At 35.3% G+C, this 19,135-nt stretch overlaps 1 protein-coding gene across 5 annotated transcripts in view; it reads left to right on the top strand.

Moving 5' to 3' along the window:
- Nucleotides 1–19,135, top strand: part of Stxbp5 (syntaxin binding protein 5) — a 104,306-nt gene that overhangs the window by 52,295 nt on the left and 32,876 nt on the right. For all 5 annotated transcript variants that reach the window (XM_042686654.1, XM_042688033.1, XM_042688703.1 and 2 more), the window contains exons 10-18: nucleotides 1,218–1,372; nucleotides 1,727–1,799; nucleotides 5,184–5,331; nucleotides 5,550–5,617; nucleotides 5,885–5,925; nucleotides 6,454–6,674; nucleotides 7,462–7,640; nucleotides 13,715–13,840; nucleotides 16,404–16,555. In XM_042686654.1, the coding sequence (XP_042542588.1) occupies nucleotides 1,218–1,372; nucleotides 1,727–1,799; nucleotides 5,184–5,331; nucleotides 5,550–5,617; nucleotides 5,885–5,925; nucleotides 6,454–6,674; nucleotides 7,462–7,640; nucleotides 13,715–13,840; nucleotides 16,404–16,555 (1,163 nt within the window). The remainder of the gene's footprint in view (nucleotides 1–1,217; nucleotides 1,373–1,726; nucleotides 1,800–5,183; nucleotides 5,332–5,549; nucleotides 5,618–5,884; nucleotides 5,926–6,453; nucleotides 6,675–7,461; nucleotides 7,641–13,714; nucleotides 13,841–16,403; nucleotides 16,556–19,135) is intronic.

The raw sequence follows: 19,135 nt of genomic DNA on the forward strand, positions 1-19,135 counted from the left end.
TTATCTTGTCAAAAAATTATCCATTTGATGCCTACTATGAGAGCATAGATTTCAAATTAGTTATTATTTACATTAGAAATTTGTCAAAATTGTGTTTCTGTCTCTGCAATTGAATTGCTTTTTGTTTTTTGAGGTTATTTTTGGCAGTTGTGGGGCTTAAACTCTGGGCCTGGGCGCTGTCCCTCAGCTCTTTAGCTCAAGGCAAATGCCCTACCACCTGAGCCACAGCACCACTTCTGGTTTTTTGGTGGTTAGTTGGAGATAAGAGTCTCATGGACTTTCCTGACCAGGCTGGCTTTGAACCATGATTCTCAGATCCCAGCCTCTTAAGTAGCTAGGATTACAGGCATGAGCTACTAGCGCCTGGCAAATTGTATTTTTTTGTCTGAAAAAAATGCTGAATGTTCAGAAGATTACTAATACAAGCAGTAATGTAGACATTGATATATGAGATTGACAGTTTAGCGCTTAATCCTCATTTCCCAATATATGTAGAAAAAGTGTATATCATAGAAATACTCATGAGGTCCCATATTCTTCTAGCATTTTCACTGAAATCCAAGGGATTTATTGATTGTAACTTTTAAGGCAAAGTGTCATTTTTTTGATTGGCTTTATTATTTGATTCTCCTTAGCTTTATTGAGTCTTGTCCTGGTTCAAAGAAGTTAGGTTTTGATAGTATATCTGCCAAAATACTTGGGGAAAAAAAAGTTTTCAGGTTGGTAGGAAGTTACTTTAGTGGCCCTTTGCTCAGTTGTTAGGAGTGATCTGTAGCTAGAGCATTTCTTGATGTATCATGAAAAGTCAGTGCATTACATTTATTAGATTCTTGAAGACATTAAGATATTTTTCTGTGAGCTTTGTTGACTAGTCCTGGGTAGGGCTAGAGTAAAAGCCATGCATTCAACTCAAACTGGATAAACCCAGGGAAAAATTTTATGACTTTTCTGGAGGGAATAAAAGAAAAAGTGATAGGGACCACGAGGAAGTCTGAGGATCAAATTGGGTCACCTATCATTTTTATTGCTGCTTAATTTTGAAGTAATTTACTTGGATTTTATTAAAATCCAATTAGAAATTCCATATGGGATTATTCAACTGTGAGGTGTGTGAAACTTTTAGATTTAAGATTTCATTGTTTCACTATGTAAAATTATGATACATCAAAAAATAATCTTTTTGCCATTTTATAATCCTAACTGCATTTTATTTTCAGGGAACCTTTTATTATTTTATCAGGAGGTTTATCATATGATACTGTAGGAAGAAGACCTTGCTTAACAGTGATGCATGGGAAAAGTACAGCTGTGCTGGAAATGGACTATTCAATTGTTGATTTCCTAACACTCTGTGAAACTCCATACCCCAATGGTAAGCTTTGTGTCTTTCAGTCTCATTCTCCATGACCATTGGTATTTAAAACAAACCATTGGTACTTAAAACCTCAATTGCCTAAAGTAGTTTCCTTACCCTATTGTGCTAATTCTTTTAGAATTACCTTAGACTGCAGATTTTATTTCATTGATTTGTTTTGATTAATAAACTTTGTTTAATATCACATATAAGTGTAGATTTATTTAATGAAAAACTTACTTGAAATGCAGAACCAGAATGCTCAATACTTGAGAATGAATAAAATTAAAACCAATTAGCAAATTTTTGTTATGTATCCTGTTGTCCTCTTGCATACTAAAACTTTAGTTTGTGCATTGTTTCCTTTTATAGATTTCCAAGAACCATATGCTGTTGTTGTTCTTCTAGAAAAGGATTTAGTACTAATAGACCTTGCACAGAATGGGTAAGAACATTGGGTGAGCAATTCCATGTAGTGGAAAAGATCTCTTTTAGTGTAAGATTAACTATTTGTTTCTTTTTAGTATTGTATTTATATCTACAACTTTGCTGTCTACTAAAACTCCAGACCCCCATCCTTTTACCTGTTAAATTTCTCTGTGATATTGAATCTCATATAATTTACATTCTTCTAAAATCAAATTTTGTTGAATTTCTGACATTTCATATTTCAGCTTCATACTTCCTTGTCCTGATATCTTGAATGCACAAAATCGGCCTGTCTAAAATTGATTCATCATAATTTATTTATAATTAACCTTTCAGTCTCTCTGTTTCCTTTTGGGTGCAATGTGTTTTATATACCATTGACTCATTAGTTATTACAAGCATCACTAATCTTGTTACTCTTCTGTTTAAGCTATCATTTGCTCTTGGATTTTTTTTTTTATTCGTTTGTTTTTTTCAGCTTGTTACTTGAAAAAGTGATACTTTTTTTTTTTTTTTTAAAGTGATACCTGCTAACCTGGCCTCTTCCTATAGTGACATTACTTCATAGGAAAACTGAAAACTTCGCAGAGTGTTAAAGAGATATCACATTTTATACTTACATAATTCTCACCAGTCATGGGCTTCCCCACCCAAAATGTTCCCCTATTTTATGGTAATCTCTTTTTCCCTCCTTTATATCTAGATTCCACATATGAGAGAAAACATGTGGTACCTTCTTTCTGAGTATGGTTTATTGCACTTAACATGATTATCTTTAGGTCCATCAATTTTCTTGGGGATGTATAATTTTAGTCTTCTTTATGGCTGAAAACATTCTGTATCCATCCATCAGTTTATGGGCATCTGGGCAGATTCTAAACAGTTTTTGTTTGAGATTCCTTTTTCCCCACATCCTTGCTAGCATTTGTTGTTTTTTCCTGATAATAACTTAGAATAATTTATTATTTATAGGATTTTGTTATTCTACTTCCATAGGAACTAGTTGAGTCTTTTCACATGTAGTCTGCACTAAAATATATATCTGAGTCAAAAATAATACTGTCAAAGTAATGTGATAGGTCATTTTATTTAAGGAAAGTATTAGTTAAATGTATAGTAGAGTCATTGAACTAAACAAAGATTTGTCCTACAAATAGAAGGAAGTTGTCTGACTTTGTTACTGCACATTTTGGTTTGTGTTTTGCCTTCTGTTTGAGGATAAGGATGGCAGTTGTTGAGTTTCTTTGGTGATCTATAAAGGGCTTTTCTTAAAGTATTTCCAACTTCCTTTAAATCACTGTTACAGGAAACCTAATCAGTATTCCTATATTTTACAGAATAACCATTTTGTATTTTTAAAAGATTTTTAGCTAGTTCCTGTTTTCTAGAAATTTTTAAGTGATTATTCTTCATTCTAAGAACTGTTACTGTGTGTTTAGATAGGCTTTTGCTTTAATTTTATGATTTTTTAAATGTTTTTTATTATGAAAATACTGTACAGAGGGGTTACAGTTACATGAGCAAGGTAATGAGTACATTTCCTATCAAGCATTGTTGCCTCCTCCTTTGTTTTTCCCCTACCATCCCTTCCCTCCCACCTCCACAAAACTGCACCCTCCCCACTCCCCCCACCCCCGCCTAAATTGTAAAGTTTGTTTTTCAACATAATGTCTTCTACATCTCATTGTTGCAGTGAGTCAACCTGTATTCCTATTTAAACATTTTGTTTTTTCCCTTCCCCTCCCCAAATTATACTGACATTAAATACAATGAAAACAGGGGTTATACAACCATAGAGGAGGGACATACAAAGCAACAACAAAAAAAAAATCACATGGTACCTTTTAAATATGTTAGAAACAATAGGAAGAAAGAAAAAACGACTTGTGCCCCTATCCTGGGGTTCATTTCGCTTAACTTCATCTTATCTGGTCATATGTACATAGCTTTTGACCTTTTCTACTTGTCCCAGACATATACTAGTTATTGCAAATAAGGGAAGCCATGGAACCTATGTTTCTTTGGGCCTGGCTTACTTCACTTAATATAATTTTTTCCAAGTCTTTCCATTTCCTAACAAATGGGCAGTATCATTCTTTCTGATGGAGGCATAGAATTCCATTGTGTGTGTATATATATGTATAGTATATATGGGTATATATATATATACATCTGTATATATATATATATATATATATATACATATATACATCTGTATATATATATATATATACATCTGTATGTATATATATACCACATTTCTTGATCCATAATTTTATGATTTTTAAAAGGATTTTTGCTTTATTGAATTAGATAATTTCACATCTAGAAAACTTTAAAGTGCATTGACATTTTAGATGGTTATTAAACTAAGACGCATTAGTCAGTTTTTGTTGCTGTGACAAATACCTAAGAGAAACCGCTTAAGGGAGGGAAGATTGATTTTGGCTCACAGTTTTAGAGGTTTCGGTGGTGAGGGAGAGCTTTGTGATGGCGAGTGTGTAGAGCAGCAGAGGCTGCTCACTGCTTAGCAGCCAGGAAGCAGTGAAGAGTAATAATCCCTATACTACAGGTTTTCCTTCTTCACCACTTAATACCATTCCAGCTTCCAGCCACCCATATTCAGGGCAAGTCTTTCCTTCCTTGATGATCTTAGGGACAAACCCACTCACAGAGCAACCCAAAAGTGTGCCTATTCTCCTAGGCATCTATCTCTAAATCCAATCAAGGTGACAGTCAAGATTAATTTTATCAGATAATATTTTGGTTTTAATATTAGATTACATATATTGTTGGTGATAAAACTGAAAATCTGTATTGGCTGATATAAGTAAGTATTTTTTTTTGAAAACTATATAACTTAATGATTAAGAACAGAGCTTAAATTCTTCTACAAGTACTTTCTGGCATGCCTTTGGCACATTACTTTCTAAGTGTTTGTCCTTAAGAAAATGCTTACATTATTATAAGTTTGGTACAGTAAATAAATGAGAAAAAGATGGATAATCTTTGTGAGGAGGAAACCTTTTTATCTGCCAAGGGCCATTAGGATATTTTTAACATCATTCATGGACATGGATATGGGCAGATTACCATGGGCAGCCATTGAGAAGCATTTATAGAGCCTGTGTGTCTGTCCTTCCTGTACCGAATGATTTCTCAGGCATTATGTGGCTCAAAAGCCAGAGGCTTCCTACCCCTCTTAGTATAGGACATGTGGTATATAGCTGCAACTAGTTTATTAATTTATTGTTGTAACTGAGCATCTTTTATTTTTAAAAAACTTGTTTACATAAACTAAATATTTGTAGCAGAATGTATATTTGTAAATATTTTCATGTCATGTTAATTACAAGTTATTGCTCATTACATAATGTTTTTCTTTTTCCTGTTATTAAAGATATCCTATATTTGAAAATCCTTACCCTTTGAGTATACACGAATCCCCTGTTACATGTTGCGAATATTTTGCTGACTGTCCTGTGGACCTTATTCCTGCACTTTATTCTGTTGGCGCTAGACAGAAACGTCAAGGTTACAGCAAAAAGGTATTAACAGGACTTTCAATACTTAATGTGACATTTCAGTATTTTAAATTTAAAACTTTGAGGTATGGAAAAAGGGATAAGACAATCATTTTTGGAAGTAAAATATGTTTTCTGTCTTCAGTTGTATATTATATAACAGTACATGTTAAATGTGCATGAAAATACACAGAACATGCTTACAAGTGGCTTTATACAGTGACTTTTTTTTTTTTTTTAAGGAATGGCCCATTAACGGCGGTAACTGGGGCTTGGGTGCTCAAAGTTACCCAGAAATAATTATTACAGGGTAAGTATAAGTCTATTTTCACCAAATAAATGACTAGTAGCTAAGTGTAATCAAGATTACACGAGGTTTAGTTACTTTGGCAGGTAGAGCTTTTTGTTTTGTTACAGTATAGTAAATAACATTGTCAGGTATCTGTCTATTTACTCAATGTTTACCTTTACTCATCTTGGTGACTATCTTTTAAAATAGGAATATATTTGGAAGAAGAAGAAAGAGTATTTTTTTTTATCCTTTCCTTCACATTTTCATTCCCTTTGTTTTTTATAGGCATGCTGACGGGTCAGTTAAATTCTGGGATGCTTCTGCAAGTAAGTGTTCTGAGTATTTGTCATATTGTCATAGGTCATACCTTTGTTAGGTCCTGTTTTATAATAATTAACTAGCATTAGCTGTTTTATAATAATTTATAGTATATGTTATTGAAATTTGTAGATTATAAATTTAATTTACTAATTTGTCAAGTTATATGTTTCCAGTTTTAAGAATAATGATACTTTTGAAGTTATTAGTGAATCAAGAATATTTCTCAATGGATGTATTCTAGTGCTTTCTCCAAAATATCTTCAAACCTTCTCTTCAATATCAGAAACAGAAACATGTATTTCAAATTAATATAAATATATATTGATATAAGTTTAGACATACAAATGTTTGCATTGTCTTTGTGAAATATATGTAGCAATTTCATAATATCAAAAAAGGAAGGAGAGAGTGACTTTTATATATGATAAATATTCATAATCGTCCATTTATTTATGATACCTTATATGTATTACTGATTTAACTAATTGATCCTTTGTAGTAAAATGTATAACAGGATATCATCTTTTTTCCAGTAACTTTACAAGTACTATATAAATTAAAAACATCTAAAGTATTTGAAAAGTCAAGAAATAAAGAAGACAAACCAAGCACAGACATTGTTGATGAAGATCCGTATGCCATTCAGATCATCTCCTGGTGCCCAGAGAGTAGAATGCTGTGCATAGCTGGAGTTTCAGCTCATGTCATTATTTATAGATTCAGCAAACAGGAAGTGATTACTGAAGTCATTCCGGTATTATTAGTCTTTCAAATTGCTTTCCATGTCAACAGTCTGATATTTTTTAATTTGTCAATTGTTTTTTCCTAGTATTTTGTTACTGAAGTCTTTCTGGTATTATTAGTCTTTTAAATTGCTTTCCATGTCAACAGTCTGATATTTTTTAATTTGTCAATTGTTTTTTTCCTAGTATTTTGTAAATATCTTCATATTTATATTATATCTTTTATAAAAATATGCATACTAGTGTGGAAATATCACCCTGAAATCCTCCTTGTATAAATAATGTATGCTAATAAAACAGAAAGAAAAATAGTATTTGAGGAATATATGTGAAGTGGATATTTCAGTTGTTAAGTATATTATGTATTTAAGAAAAACTAACACTAGTATGTGTATTTGCTAATATAGTGTTCTTTAAATTGTAAAATCCTTTATGCTTTATTTTTTTAATTTATGCTTTATTTTTTAAAAAGCTGAATCAGAAACTTTTTGCTTTTAACTCTAGAAATCATGATAAATTTTTCTTTTCTTTTTTTTTTTGGGTCCGGTTGTGGTGCCTGAACTCTGGGCTTGGGCTCTGTCCCTCAGCTCTTCAGCTCAAGGCTAGCACGCTACCACTTGAGCCATAGTACCACTTCCAGCTTTTTTTTTTTTTTCTGCTTATGGGGTGCTGAGGAATCGAACCCAGGGCCTCATGCATGCAGGGCAAGCGCTCTACCACTGAGCCACCTTCCCAGTCCCATGCTAAATTTTTATCTTTAGGAAGATAAGATGACTATAGTAATTACTTTTATGACAGATGCTTGAGGTTCGATTGTTGTATGAAATAAATGATGTGGAAACTCCAGAGAGTGAGCAGCCACCACCCTTGTCGACGCCTGTAGGAGGTTCCAATCCACAACCCATTCCCCCTCAGTCTCATCCATCCACCAGTAGCAGTTCATCTGATGGGCTTCGTGACAATGTTCCTTGCTTAAAGTAAGTTATAAAAGAAATAGAACTGTTTCACATTGATCTTTTTAGATAAGTTTTAAGCACTTATAAATCTATGGTAAAATTGTCTTACATTGGAATAAATGACATGAGAATGACTTTTCCTCTGTTCTGCTGTGTTTAATACAACTTACTTTTTTATAGTATAAGAGAAATGATGGTTCCATTTAATACCCTTAAAATAGTAAGCTTTTTCTCAAGGGATTATTTCTATACATGTTGCTCAGTCTTCTAAGTCCACCCATGTTTTTAGTCTGGATTTATGTGTAGCTTTATATGTAGACCACTCTGAATATTCTTTATTTTTCAGCCTTTAAATTAAACTCCATCTTCTTATTTTATTTTTCACCTCCTTCTAGCAATGTTATAGTCTTTATTTAAAACCTTTTAATGTAGTATTTTAGATTTATATCTATCTTGTTTTTAAACTGAGAAAATTGGATGAAATTTTCCTGTTCTTCTTTTCTGTTCAAGTAAAATCTTGAATGGTTAAATTAAGCAATAAATGAAGAGTTAAAATTGTTGAAGAAATCCAGGATGACTTTGTGATCATATATGAGAATGGTGGGTGTCATGGAGTTTTGGAGCCACAGTTTGGTAAAAGAATTTGTCGTCAGGATAATAAGAGAAACAAAAATCAGGACAGAAGAGATATCTTTTCAGTCTCTGACCCTATAACTGAAATAATTCTGGAGCCTGTGGCAGAGGTCTGAGTTGGATACTCCTGTTTTTAAGGGTTACAGATGCCCATATAAAAGGATAAGTATCCAGGTTGTTTGCAGATCTAGAAATGCCAAAAATAGAATGGCTGTGGTACAACTCCATATCCAGCCGAAAAGTAAGCAGACATGGCTTTGCTGTCATATAACTATTCTTATGAAATTACAAAGTCTTGGCTGAAGATACTTTGGAAGGCACAAGGGACTCCCTTTGGACTCTGACACTATTCCTTTTGGTTTGAACAACTTTTTTCTAGCTCTTGGTTTTTGAATGATTCCTTATCTCCAGGATGAACTTTGTCCCAAGTCTTTCAAACCCTTTTGGTCTGGTCTCATATTGGAGGGAAATGATAGGTCAGGTGGGAATCAGTGCCAGTCTAGACTCTTTTGTGAGATTTAAGGAATGATCTTAGCTGGACACCAGTGTCTCACACCCCTAATTGTAGCAACTCAGGAGACTGAGTTCTAAGGATCAGGGTTAGAAGCCAGCCTGTGCAGAAATAGTCTCAACACTTCATCTCCAGCTAACCATCAACATTGCTGACTGGGAGTATGGCTCAATAGTAGAGTGCCAGCTATGAGTGCCAAAGCCAAGTGAGAGCATGAGGCCTTGAATTCAAGCCCCAGTCCTGACACAAAAAAGAGGGAATGGTCTTAAGCTGGGCTTTCATGGAGTACAGTAAGTTTATTTATCTTTTTTCCTTGTTACAAATAAGAACATAGTCTAAAGACTACTATTATTAACAGTTTTTAATCGGGCAAAGTCTATTCAGGTACCAGTAGTAGAGTCAGTATGAGAGTTTTTCAGAGCAGAAAAGAAAGGATATATGTTTGCTTTCTTGAGAAAATACAGTTTTAAAATTCAGGAGAGGATCCACAAACTCTCTTTAGAGTTTTATTTTTATTATTATAAAGATGATGTACAAAGGGGTTACAGTTACATGAGCCAGGTAAAGAGTACATTTCTTTTTGGACAATGTCACCCTCTCCCTCTGGAGTTTTAAATGTAGACATTAAATTATTTTCCAACCTGATATATGAAGGAGATAGAATACTGGGGTTATCTAAATGACCAGGAGGAACTGGAAAGAAAAAGACTTACAAGAAGGGCAAGTGCCTCTGTGGAACTGGGAGAAGGAAGGCTGCTCTGAGGCTAGATGCCTTTGAGGTAGTGGAAGTCGGAGAGCTGGAAGCTGGTTTGGATCATATAGGTGGTGCAGATTGCAGGGGATCATCTAGAAGATCCAGGGAATTGTCAGTTTCAGAGAACAGGGCCAGACACATTGAACATCCCTCCTGTAGGTCTGTTTTGCTACTTACAGGGTTGCAAGGATCCAAAAAACTAAAGTCAATGTGCAAGTCCTGACCAGACCTAACTAGACAAGGGTGACTTAGCACTGACACCAAGATTTATTCCACAGTGCAGAAATAAATCCTTCTGCAGGGCAAAGATGATGTGACCAGAAGAGTCTATAAAAAGATGTATAAGTCAAAATATTAGGAGAGAAGTAGTGTTCTTTGCTGTGCTGGAAGTGGATGCTGGAAATGGAGAGAACAGGCAGACCCTTAACTTTTGTGAACTGAATGTAAGAAGATGTGAGTTTCACCATAGAGTTACCCTGTCCAGAGACCCACAACATAGAGGAAGTAGAATCTATGTAAGTCTCGGATGAATGACTTCATACCTAAGGGCAATGGGATCCAGACACTTGACAGGAGGAAGGTTTTGGGTTTTATGAGGGAGTCACCATGGGCAGAGACTCACAGTTGTCTCTTAAACTCTGAGTGCACTACTACCAGAAGTCTTGATTTGAAAAGGAAGGAATTCTTTCAAGTCTCCCTGTACATGCCACCAAAATTTCATCGATTTTTGGAGTCCTCATTGGCAAAAGAATTTACTGAGACAGAATAGGAAGACAAAGATTTATTAGAACACCATTTAAGGAAAATGGCAGGTAGGCAGAGGCATAATGCTGCTGTTTCTGCTGTACCAATTTAGGATTGGACCCAGGCTTTTTCATAGGGGCACTGGGCATTTTCATTTTGTAGGCTTTGTTGTTGATAGGTTATTTTTTCCTAAGAGCATTGTTCTAAAATGAACTTGAGGGAATATTGCATCAGTTTAACTTTTACTGCCACACTGCATCTTGGCGATTTTACACATTCAAGCCACCAAGTAGTTCCTGTCTTCCATTTTCCTTAAGTGGGAGACTTTTCTTCCCATTGGAAGTGAAGACATGCAGTAGTACTTTCAAAGTAAGGAGGGTGGTAAAATAAGAAAGAAATTGCTTGAATTTAAAGAATCAAGCTTTGCACTGCTGATTCTCTCCATTGGTTTAACGATTGCCATAAGGAATGCCAATAGCATGAAAGATGAGCCACATAGACCTAAAAAATATCACCATCATTTTAAAAGTATGTTACAAAAGTTCTTTACACATTTGCCAAAACATGCCAGTAGTTCCTAGCTGGGAATAATTTTGCCCTGATAGGACATTTGACAAAGGGAAACAAGGATATTTGTATATTTTTTTAGCTCCTGCACTGTACACAACCAAGCTCCAGATATGTCTTGTCTTGTGTCATGCTGTCTTGTCTTTCCTTTCCTCTTCTCCCACCCTCCTCTATCTCATGCAAAGAAACATACCTCCTTTTAGCTACAGTTCTAGTATATATTTAGCTAGAATGAGACTTAGAAGTACAGAATTTTCATTTTCCTCTTTTGTTTTTCAAATTTGACAAAGCTCCATCAGTGCCTTTTCATATGATTTTGATGCACTTTTTCCAGCTCTTGTTAATTTTGATAAACCTCTAAATTATAGTTTATCTTTGAAAGTTTTTTTTTTTCTTTTTATTTTTATTTTTTGTGAACACACTGTACAGAGGGGTTACAATTACATGGGCAGGTTAATGCATACATTTCTTATCAAGCATTGCAGCCTCCTCCTTTGTTTACCCTTCACATCCCTTCCCAGCCTCCCCTCCCACCCCCCCACCCAATCCTCCCCGCTTTCCCTCCCCCACCAACATTGTAAAGCTCGTTTTCGACATGACTCATTTTAGTAACTATGTTAAGTAGCATTTTAATAATTCAGCAGTTCCATGTAAGTATGCATTATCATCTTCAACAGAATTAGAATACTTCAATTGGAGCTTTGTGATTTCTTTTGCCTCCAAATGTTCATGGCTTTAGATCCAGGAATCAGAACCATACAATCATTTTTTCTGCTGAAAAATACTTTACTTTTTCTCAATGAGCTAGGTCAGAGAAAATAGAAGCACTATTATTAAACCAGAGTGATAAGATTTCTTACTTTGATCTCCTAGGTAGAAGTTACAAGTAGGCCCAAAGGTGAGTCTTCGTCCTTGTTTTTTCTTTTTTTTTTTTTGGGTCCGGTCGTGGGGCCTGAACTATGGGCCTGGGTGCTGTCCCTCAGCTCTTAAGCTCAAGGCTAGCACTCTATCACTTAAGCCACAGTGCCACTTCCGGCTTTTTTCTTTTTGCTTATGTGGTGCTGAGGAATCAAACCCAGGGCCTCAGGCATGCAAGGCAAGCGCTCTACCACTGAGCCACCTTCCCAGCCCCTTGTTTTTTCTTAGAATGACCTTTCTTCCATTTTTTTTTTGACTGTACAAACAAGGAGAATAGCAGGAACCAAGAGCAACTGTTAAAGTTGCTTTGAGTGTTATTGGTCATGGACTTATTTTTATTTATTGTTTCAGAGGACATTTCTTATCTGTGATGGATGTATATTTTTTTAAAAAGCTTACCACTTTTCAATAAGTGTTCTGTTACAATAGGCCACTCAGTAACAAGAGCTAGAAAAAAAAATGATAGAGCTCTTACTCTTTTTGTTGAATAAAACTGATGTTTTTTTTAAACTTGGGGGCTCACACTTGCTTGGCTGACTTGCTCAACTGTTGCTCTACTGCTTGTACTATGCCTCCAGCCTTGCTGTTATTTTGGAGATGAAGTCTCACAGATTTTTTCTTCCCAGGCTGGATTTGAAGCTTGATCTTCCAGGTCTCAGCTTCTCTCCAGCTTCCTCAGTAACTAGGATTACAGGCATGAGCCACTGTCACCTGGTGTCATTATTTTTAATTACTGAGATCAATAACTGCAGCTTGTGAGTGTGTATTATCCCACTAGAATCAAATTCTACCTGAACTAGAATATAGTTATGAGTGTGTTAGCTACTGCCTTGTGCAACCACAACTGTGTTCAGATAGCTTAGTAGTTGGTAGGCATTTCACCAATTTACTTTTCCCTCAAGTCTTTACAACCTACTCTTTTTACCTAGTAAATATACACCAAAAGGTGAGGAATTATGGTCTTCCTCACTATAGAAGAACCAACTTAAGTAATCTGAACATGTCCTTGCCTATTTTTTTCCAATTTCCACTTGCAGTTTGATGATACGAGTGAGATAGATATTACTAAGTATTCTTTGGGAATTCTCATGCTTTCATAAGTAAATCCCTTCCTCACTCCTCCTTGCTAACATGTTTATCGCAGATTTTAGTCTGACCTTGTACGTTACTTGTGAAGTTGAGGAACACATTTAAGAACATACTGAGTAGTCCCATTTACAGTTCCTAGCATCACCTCAAACTTAGCTACATGTTCTCTTAAAATTGTCTCTTTGTTCTAATATCTTCAATGTATATGTTTCACTTATTTATGATCATAGACTTATTGCCATAGACTCATTCTGACTTTTCCTCTTCTACTCTACCTGTGTTCAACCTACTTCCTTTGGACCAGAGTATTAAAAGTAGCTCTGTATATTGTCTCACATTTTCACCCATCCTCATCCTCTTACCTTCAGCCGTCCAAGTACCTGGGATTACAGTGAGCCACTATTCCCAACCCTCTTCCAATTTCTTCATTCTTCTCTATTACTGCCTTCTTTTATATACAACTTTTTATATACAATTACATCTTCATGTAAATTTTAGTCTTTCCAACCACAAAATGTTTTTAGAGGACAGGATTCTGATTTTTTTACCTGTAAGTCTAATGTAGTGGTTTTGTTGTTGTTGTTAGTCTGTGGTCTGAACTCTGGGCCTGGGTGCTATTTCTCAGAGCTTCAGCTCAAAGCTAGCGCTCTGCCATGAGCCATAGCGCCACTTCCGGCTTTTCTGCTTATGTGGTGCTGAGGAGTCGAACCCAGGGCCTCATGCATGCAGGACAAGCCTTCCCAGCCCTAGTGTAGCTTTTTTTTAATATAAAATTATTATATGCTTGACTTATTGCTATAACATTTATACATAGCTTTCTATAAGATAATCTGTTTATTGAAAATGATTTTAAAAGGTAACATGTTTTCTCTTTTTCAGAGTTAAAAATTCACCACTTAAACAGTCTCCAGGCTATCAGACAGAACTAGTTATTCAGTTGGTATGGGTGGGTGGAGAACCACCACAACAAATCACCAGTCTGGCAGTCAATTCTTCCTATGGACTGTAAGTGTTAGGTGTTCTTCTCGATCTCTGTAGTACTCCATCCACTATCTATGACTTAAAATTCAAATTAAATTTAACACTTTGGAGCATAACATTTGGAACATAATTTCTGAATAATTTATTATGGGTATATCTATACTGCTTCCTGATAAAATATCTCACAGACTCATAAAGTATTTATTAATAACTAAATGAAGTATTTGAAATAAACTTTTAAAGTCAGTATATCCTCTCTGGGATATCTGCCCAGAAAAAAAGGTCATGAAAGTCTTAACAGCATGGACCTGGAAAACAGTGTTACAAAATGATTCTGTAAATAACTGATCTGTAACTATGTCATTTGTTCAACTTGTAGAAAGTACAAAGTCAGCAGTCATGCACCAAAGTATTATTTTATACAATAACTTTATTTGCTTTAAGTAGTAATGTTTGCCTTCAAGTATGTAATACATGATTTTTGTTACTTACATAAGGCTTTTCTTGTGTTTTCTTACTCCAGAAATAAAGACTGCAGTCTTCAGTACTACATACACAATGTTCCTTCCCAGCACTGGTTATCAAGTGCTGGTTCCTATTCTCCTGGGTGTAACCTTAGAAACTCTGTCTTTTTCTTTTCTTTTTTTTTTTTTTTATTGTGAAAATACCACACAGAGGAGTTACAATTACATGGGCCAGATAATGAGTACATTTCTTATCAAACATTGTTGCCTCCTCCTTTGTTTCCCCTTCCTATCCCTTCCCATCTCCTCCCCCCCCAACCACCTCCCCCACCCGCCAAAGTTGTAAAGTTCGTTTTTCCAACATAACGATTTGTACATCTCATTGTTGCAAAGGGCCCACCTGTATCCCTATTTAAACAATTTGTTTTTTCCCTTCCCCTCCACAAATTATACCAACATCAAATATAGTGAAAGCAGGGGTTATTCCATGGGGGAATGACATACAAAGCAACAAAGAAATCATCTTATAAATATGTTAGAAACAATCACATGAAAGAAAAAACATTTGAATACTTATCTTGGGGTTCATTTCACCTAACATCAACTTATCTGACCTTTTCTGCTTATCTCAGACATATACTAGTTATTGCAAATAAGAGAAACCATGGGGCCTATGTTTCTTTGGGCCTGGCTTACTTCACTTAATATAATTTTTTCCAAGTCTTTCCATTTCCTAACAAATGGGGCAATATCATTCTTTCTGATGGAGGCATAGAATTCCATTGTTTATATATACCACATTCCTCAAAAGACTCCACATAGAGCTCCCCTATGACCCAGCAATCCCAATTTTGGGCATTTACCCAAATGATCACAAACAAGATCATACTAAAGCTACCAGCACAACTATGTTTATTGCAGCATTATTTACCATAGCTAAGATATGGAACCAACCCAGATGCCCCTCGGTAGATAAATGGATCTTTTTCTTGATAGCTGTCTCTACCTGCTCTCTCTCCTGCAGTTCATGCAGTAGAGACTGTTACAGTCTGAGATAATCTATTCTGATATCTTTTATCTGCTGCTTTATAATGTAAAATCATATGACTGTGTCTTTAAATTTTTATTTCCCCCAAACAATAAAGAAAACAGAATAGTAGAAAATTTCAAAATGAAGCCAGGCACTGGTGCTCACACCTGTAATCCAAGTTACTCAGGAGGCTAAGATCTGAAGATCATGGTTGGAAGCCAGCCTGGGAAGAAAAGTCCCTTTGAGACGCCCTTCTCCAACTACTCACTTAAAAACTAGAAGTGGAGCTGTGGCTCAAAGTGGTAGAGTGCTAGCCTTGAGTAAAATTGCTCAGTGCCCAAGCCCACCTTGAGTTCAAGCCCCACAAAATGAAATTGAAGGTCAATTGATTTCAGAACTCATTGGCTAAGAGTTGTGCTTTGTTTGCTTTCCATTCATTTTTAAAATTTAAATTCATTGCCAGTGTTACATAATCAGAATTGAAGGTTTTGCTGTTTAGATACTCATATAGTTTTCAAGTTATTCAAACAACTTTGCCTCTTTTACTACTCATAATACTCCTTTGTATGTATTAGCTTTCAACTTCTGTCTTAAGAGATCTTGAAAAAATAATCTTTACTTACAGTAAATTAATGTGTCATTGCTGACCCATAATTGAGAAGGTATTTTGAATACTCCAGATGATGTTTTCCAAGACTTACACTTTTTTATTCCTGACAATCAGCATTATAAAACTTCCTCCACTGTATAATTCCTTATTTTCCTACTTAGAGGGGGCTGTCTTCCTCTAAGGTGCTCAAGGCACAAGAATATATACTTCATTGCTTTCTGTAGGAGATTCATACCTTTAATCAAGTTTCAACTTATGTGTCAATTTATGTGGTAATAACTATTTATTGATGTTAGATATTTAATGTATACAGAAGATTTAATAGCTTCATGAGAGACAGATGTAATCTCCATTTCCCTGTCTGTCTTTAGTTTTCAAAGATTTTTCTGAAAGACTTGTCATGCTTCTTTCTTTAACCATAAGGACTATGTTACATTCTCTTAGGTCATTTGTGGTAAATGTTTTACTTTTTTCTATTTTCAGTGTGGTTTTTGGCAACTGCAATGGTATTGCTATGGTTGACTACCTGCAGAAAACAGTCTTACTCAACCTGGGAACTATCGAGTTATATGGCTCAAATGATCCTTACCGCAGAGAACCTCGGTCTCCTCGTAAATCTCGACAACCTTCTGGAGGTAAAATCAGAAAACAGCTGAGCATTAGGATTTCTATAAATGCTGACTTACTTTTGTAAATACAAATGATTCCACTAGATAAGTAGCTTATCTTATTTTAAATATAAACAGTCAAACATTATCAACAGATATGAATCTCATTTTTGTTTTGTAATTTTGGTTTTTGCTTCTGTTTTAATGTTCCAGGATTTTATTTAATGTCAACAAAGAATTATAGTGTCAGATTCTTCAGCCAACTTATAATGGCAGGAATACTTGTCTCAATATTATACAACATTTAATTTTAAAGTTGTGTTCTTTATATTATTTGGTCTCTGTGAGAATAATAACTTCATTGTTTCAATTATGTGATTCAGAAATCATTAACATTTTTTTAATGTGGAAGCAAAAAAGATCATAAATGTGTTATGTAGATGTTACATTCTTAGATTTGATTCCGTGTAAGCCCAGGTTCATTTAAAATTCTAGCAATTTTTGTGTTTGCTAGGTAATTCGTTTTTATTAACACCTCATAGGGCATATATGTATAGTTAGATATTTGTCCATTTCTTCTTACATATCTTTTGTGTCATGATTCACATTACATAGCAACAGGCCATATTGATGAGAACTATTGCTGGCATGTGGTTTCAGTTTTCCTGAGGCCTACCCTTCCACCAAGAATGAGGAGAGCCCTGTTGGTGATATTTGACTCATTTGCAGACTACCACTGTGCTTTTGAAAATGATTGGAAAATGAGTGAGTCTACCACTCACTCTCTCTGAGTTAACATTCTCAGAGCTCAAGGTCTGTAGCTTAGTATTAGAATGCTTGCCTAGCATCTGTAAGGCCCTGGGGTTGATACACAGGAGCACGAAAAATACAAAAGTTCTTATGTGAAATTTATTTCAGTTGGCCCTAGTAATATATTAGTAGTTAGTTCTACTGGTTATTAACATGTGAGACAAGAAAAAAAAGGGATACTATAGACTTTCCTGTCATTTTGGCTTGACAATTGAAATTTTCTTTTCAAAGTTTGTTTTACGTTTTTATTTGTGAGTCTGATCATTTGTCATGTAATATCTTCTGCAGAGATTACTATACCAGCATTCTAGTATCTCTGTCTCCTTTGTTTCCTTTCCCTTTTCATTGCTTCACCTAAGGTATGCTGAATGTGACTTCTTGCATGTGCGGCCTTTCTAGCTTATATTCTGGGTCTGTGAAAAAGCTTCGTTCTTCCTTAAGTAAGTCATTCATGTCTTGACATATTTGTTCTTTGGAAATCATTGTTTTTCCTTCATTAATTTTAACAGTATATTAGCTAAAATATTTTATATCTAAAATACTATACTCATTACTTAAATTTGTTTCATAACATGAATGTGAAAACATCTATTTTTATTCTTTCTGCTCTGGTACTGGGGCTTGAACTCAAGGCCTAACACTTGATTGGCTTATTTCGCTTAAGACTGGCTGTTTACCACTTAAGCCACACTTCCACTTCTAGCCAGAAGTGTGTTAATTAGAGATAAAAAATCTCAAGAACTTTTCTGGTCTTTGGCTTCAAACAGGAATCTCAGATTTGAGCTTCTTAAGTAGCTAGGATTATAGGTTTGAGACGTTGGCACTGGATTCTCTTTCTTTTTTTTCTTTTTTGTTTTTTAATTTTTTGGGGGGTCCGGTTGTGGGGCCTGAACTCTGGGCCTGGGCACTATCCCTCAGCTCTTCATCTCAAAGCTAACGCTCTACACTTGAGCCACAGCGCCCCTTCCGGCTTTTTTCTTTTTGCTTATGTGGTGTTGAGGAATTGAACCCAGGGCCTCTGGCATGCAAGGCAAGTGCTCTTCCACTGAGCCACCTCCCAGCCCCTGGATTCTCTTTCTTGTGTGTGTTTGCCAATACCACAGCTTGAACTGAGGTTCTTGCACTCTCACTCAACTTTTGCTGTCATTGCTAATGATTTACCTACCACTTGAACCACAGCTCCACTTCCAGCTTCCTAGTGGTTAACTGGAGATGAGTCTTGTGGCCTTTTCTGCCCAGACTGGCTTCAAAGCTTGATCCTCACGTCTCAGCCATGAGCCACCAGCATCCAGCTGAAAGCAGCTATAAAAGTGCTGTGCTTCTACTCAATTTTTCCTAAGACAAAGAAAGTAATATTAGCATTAGGACATTATTATAGCAGATAAGCACAAAAACTTCAGGCTTTTGTAAAATTGTAAACAATTTTAAAATTTAAAATTGACTAATTGCTTTTTCCTGTATACTTTATAGTAGCTAACTTAAATTGCTAATAATTTAATGGCTATTTTATCTAAGAATAGAGACCAATTTACCATGCAATTAATTTTTTTTTAAATTTCATGGCATTGTATTTTAGTCTTGTGTTGAATGCCATAATATTTTTGCATTATTATTTGCTTCATTGTATGTTGATGAATTAGATGTTAAATGAAGAACTGTTTTGAGTTTTTCTTATTAAAGTGTTTGCCCATTGTTACTGTGCCTTAATATTTTAATATTTAGGGTTTCTTAAGTAAATACTAGAAGACTTAGGGCTGAAGATAGACAGAGCTTGCCTCACATGCCAAGCCCTGCGTT

The sequence above is a fragment of the Dipodomys spectabilis genome, unplaced genomic scaffold, assembly GCF_019054845.1.
Source record: "Dipodomys spectabilis isolate Male_0828 unplaced genomic scaffold, ASM1905484v1 ptg000001l, whole genome shotgun sequence".
NCBI classification, from domain to species: domain Eukaryota; kingdom Metazoa; phylum Chordata; class Mammalia; order Rodentia; family Heteromyidae; genus Dipodomys; species Dipodomys spectabilis.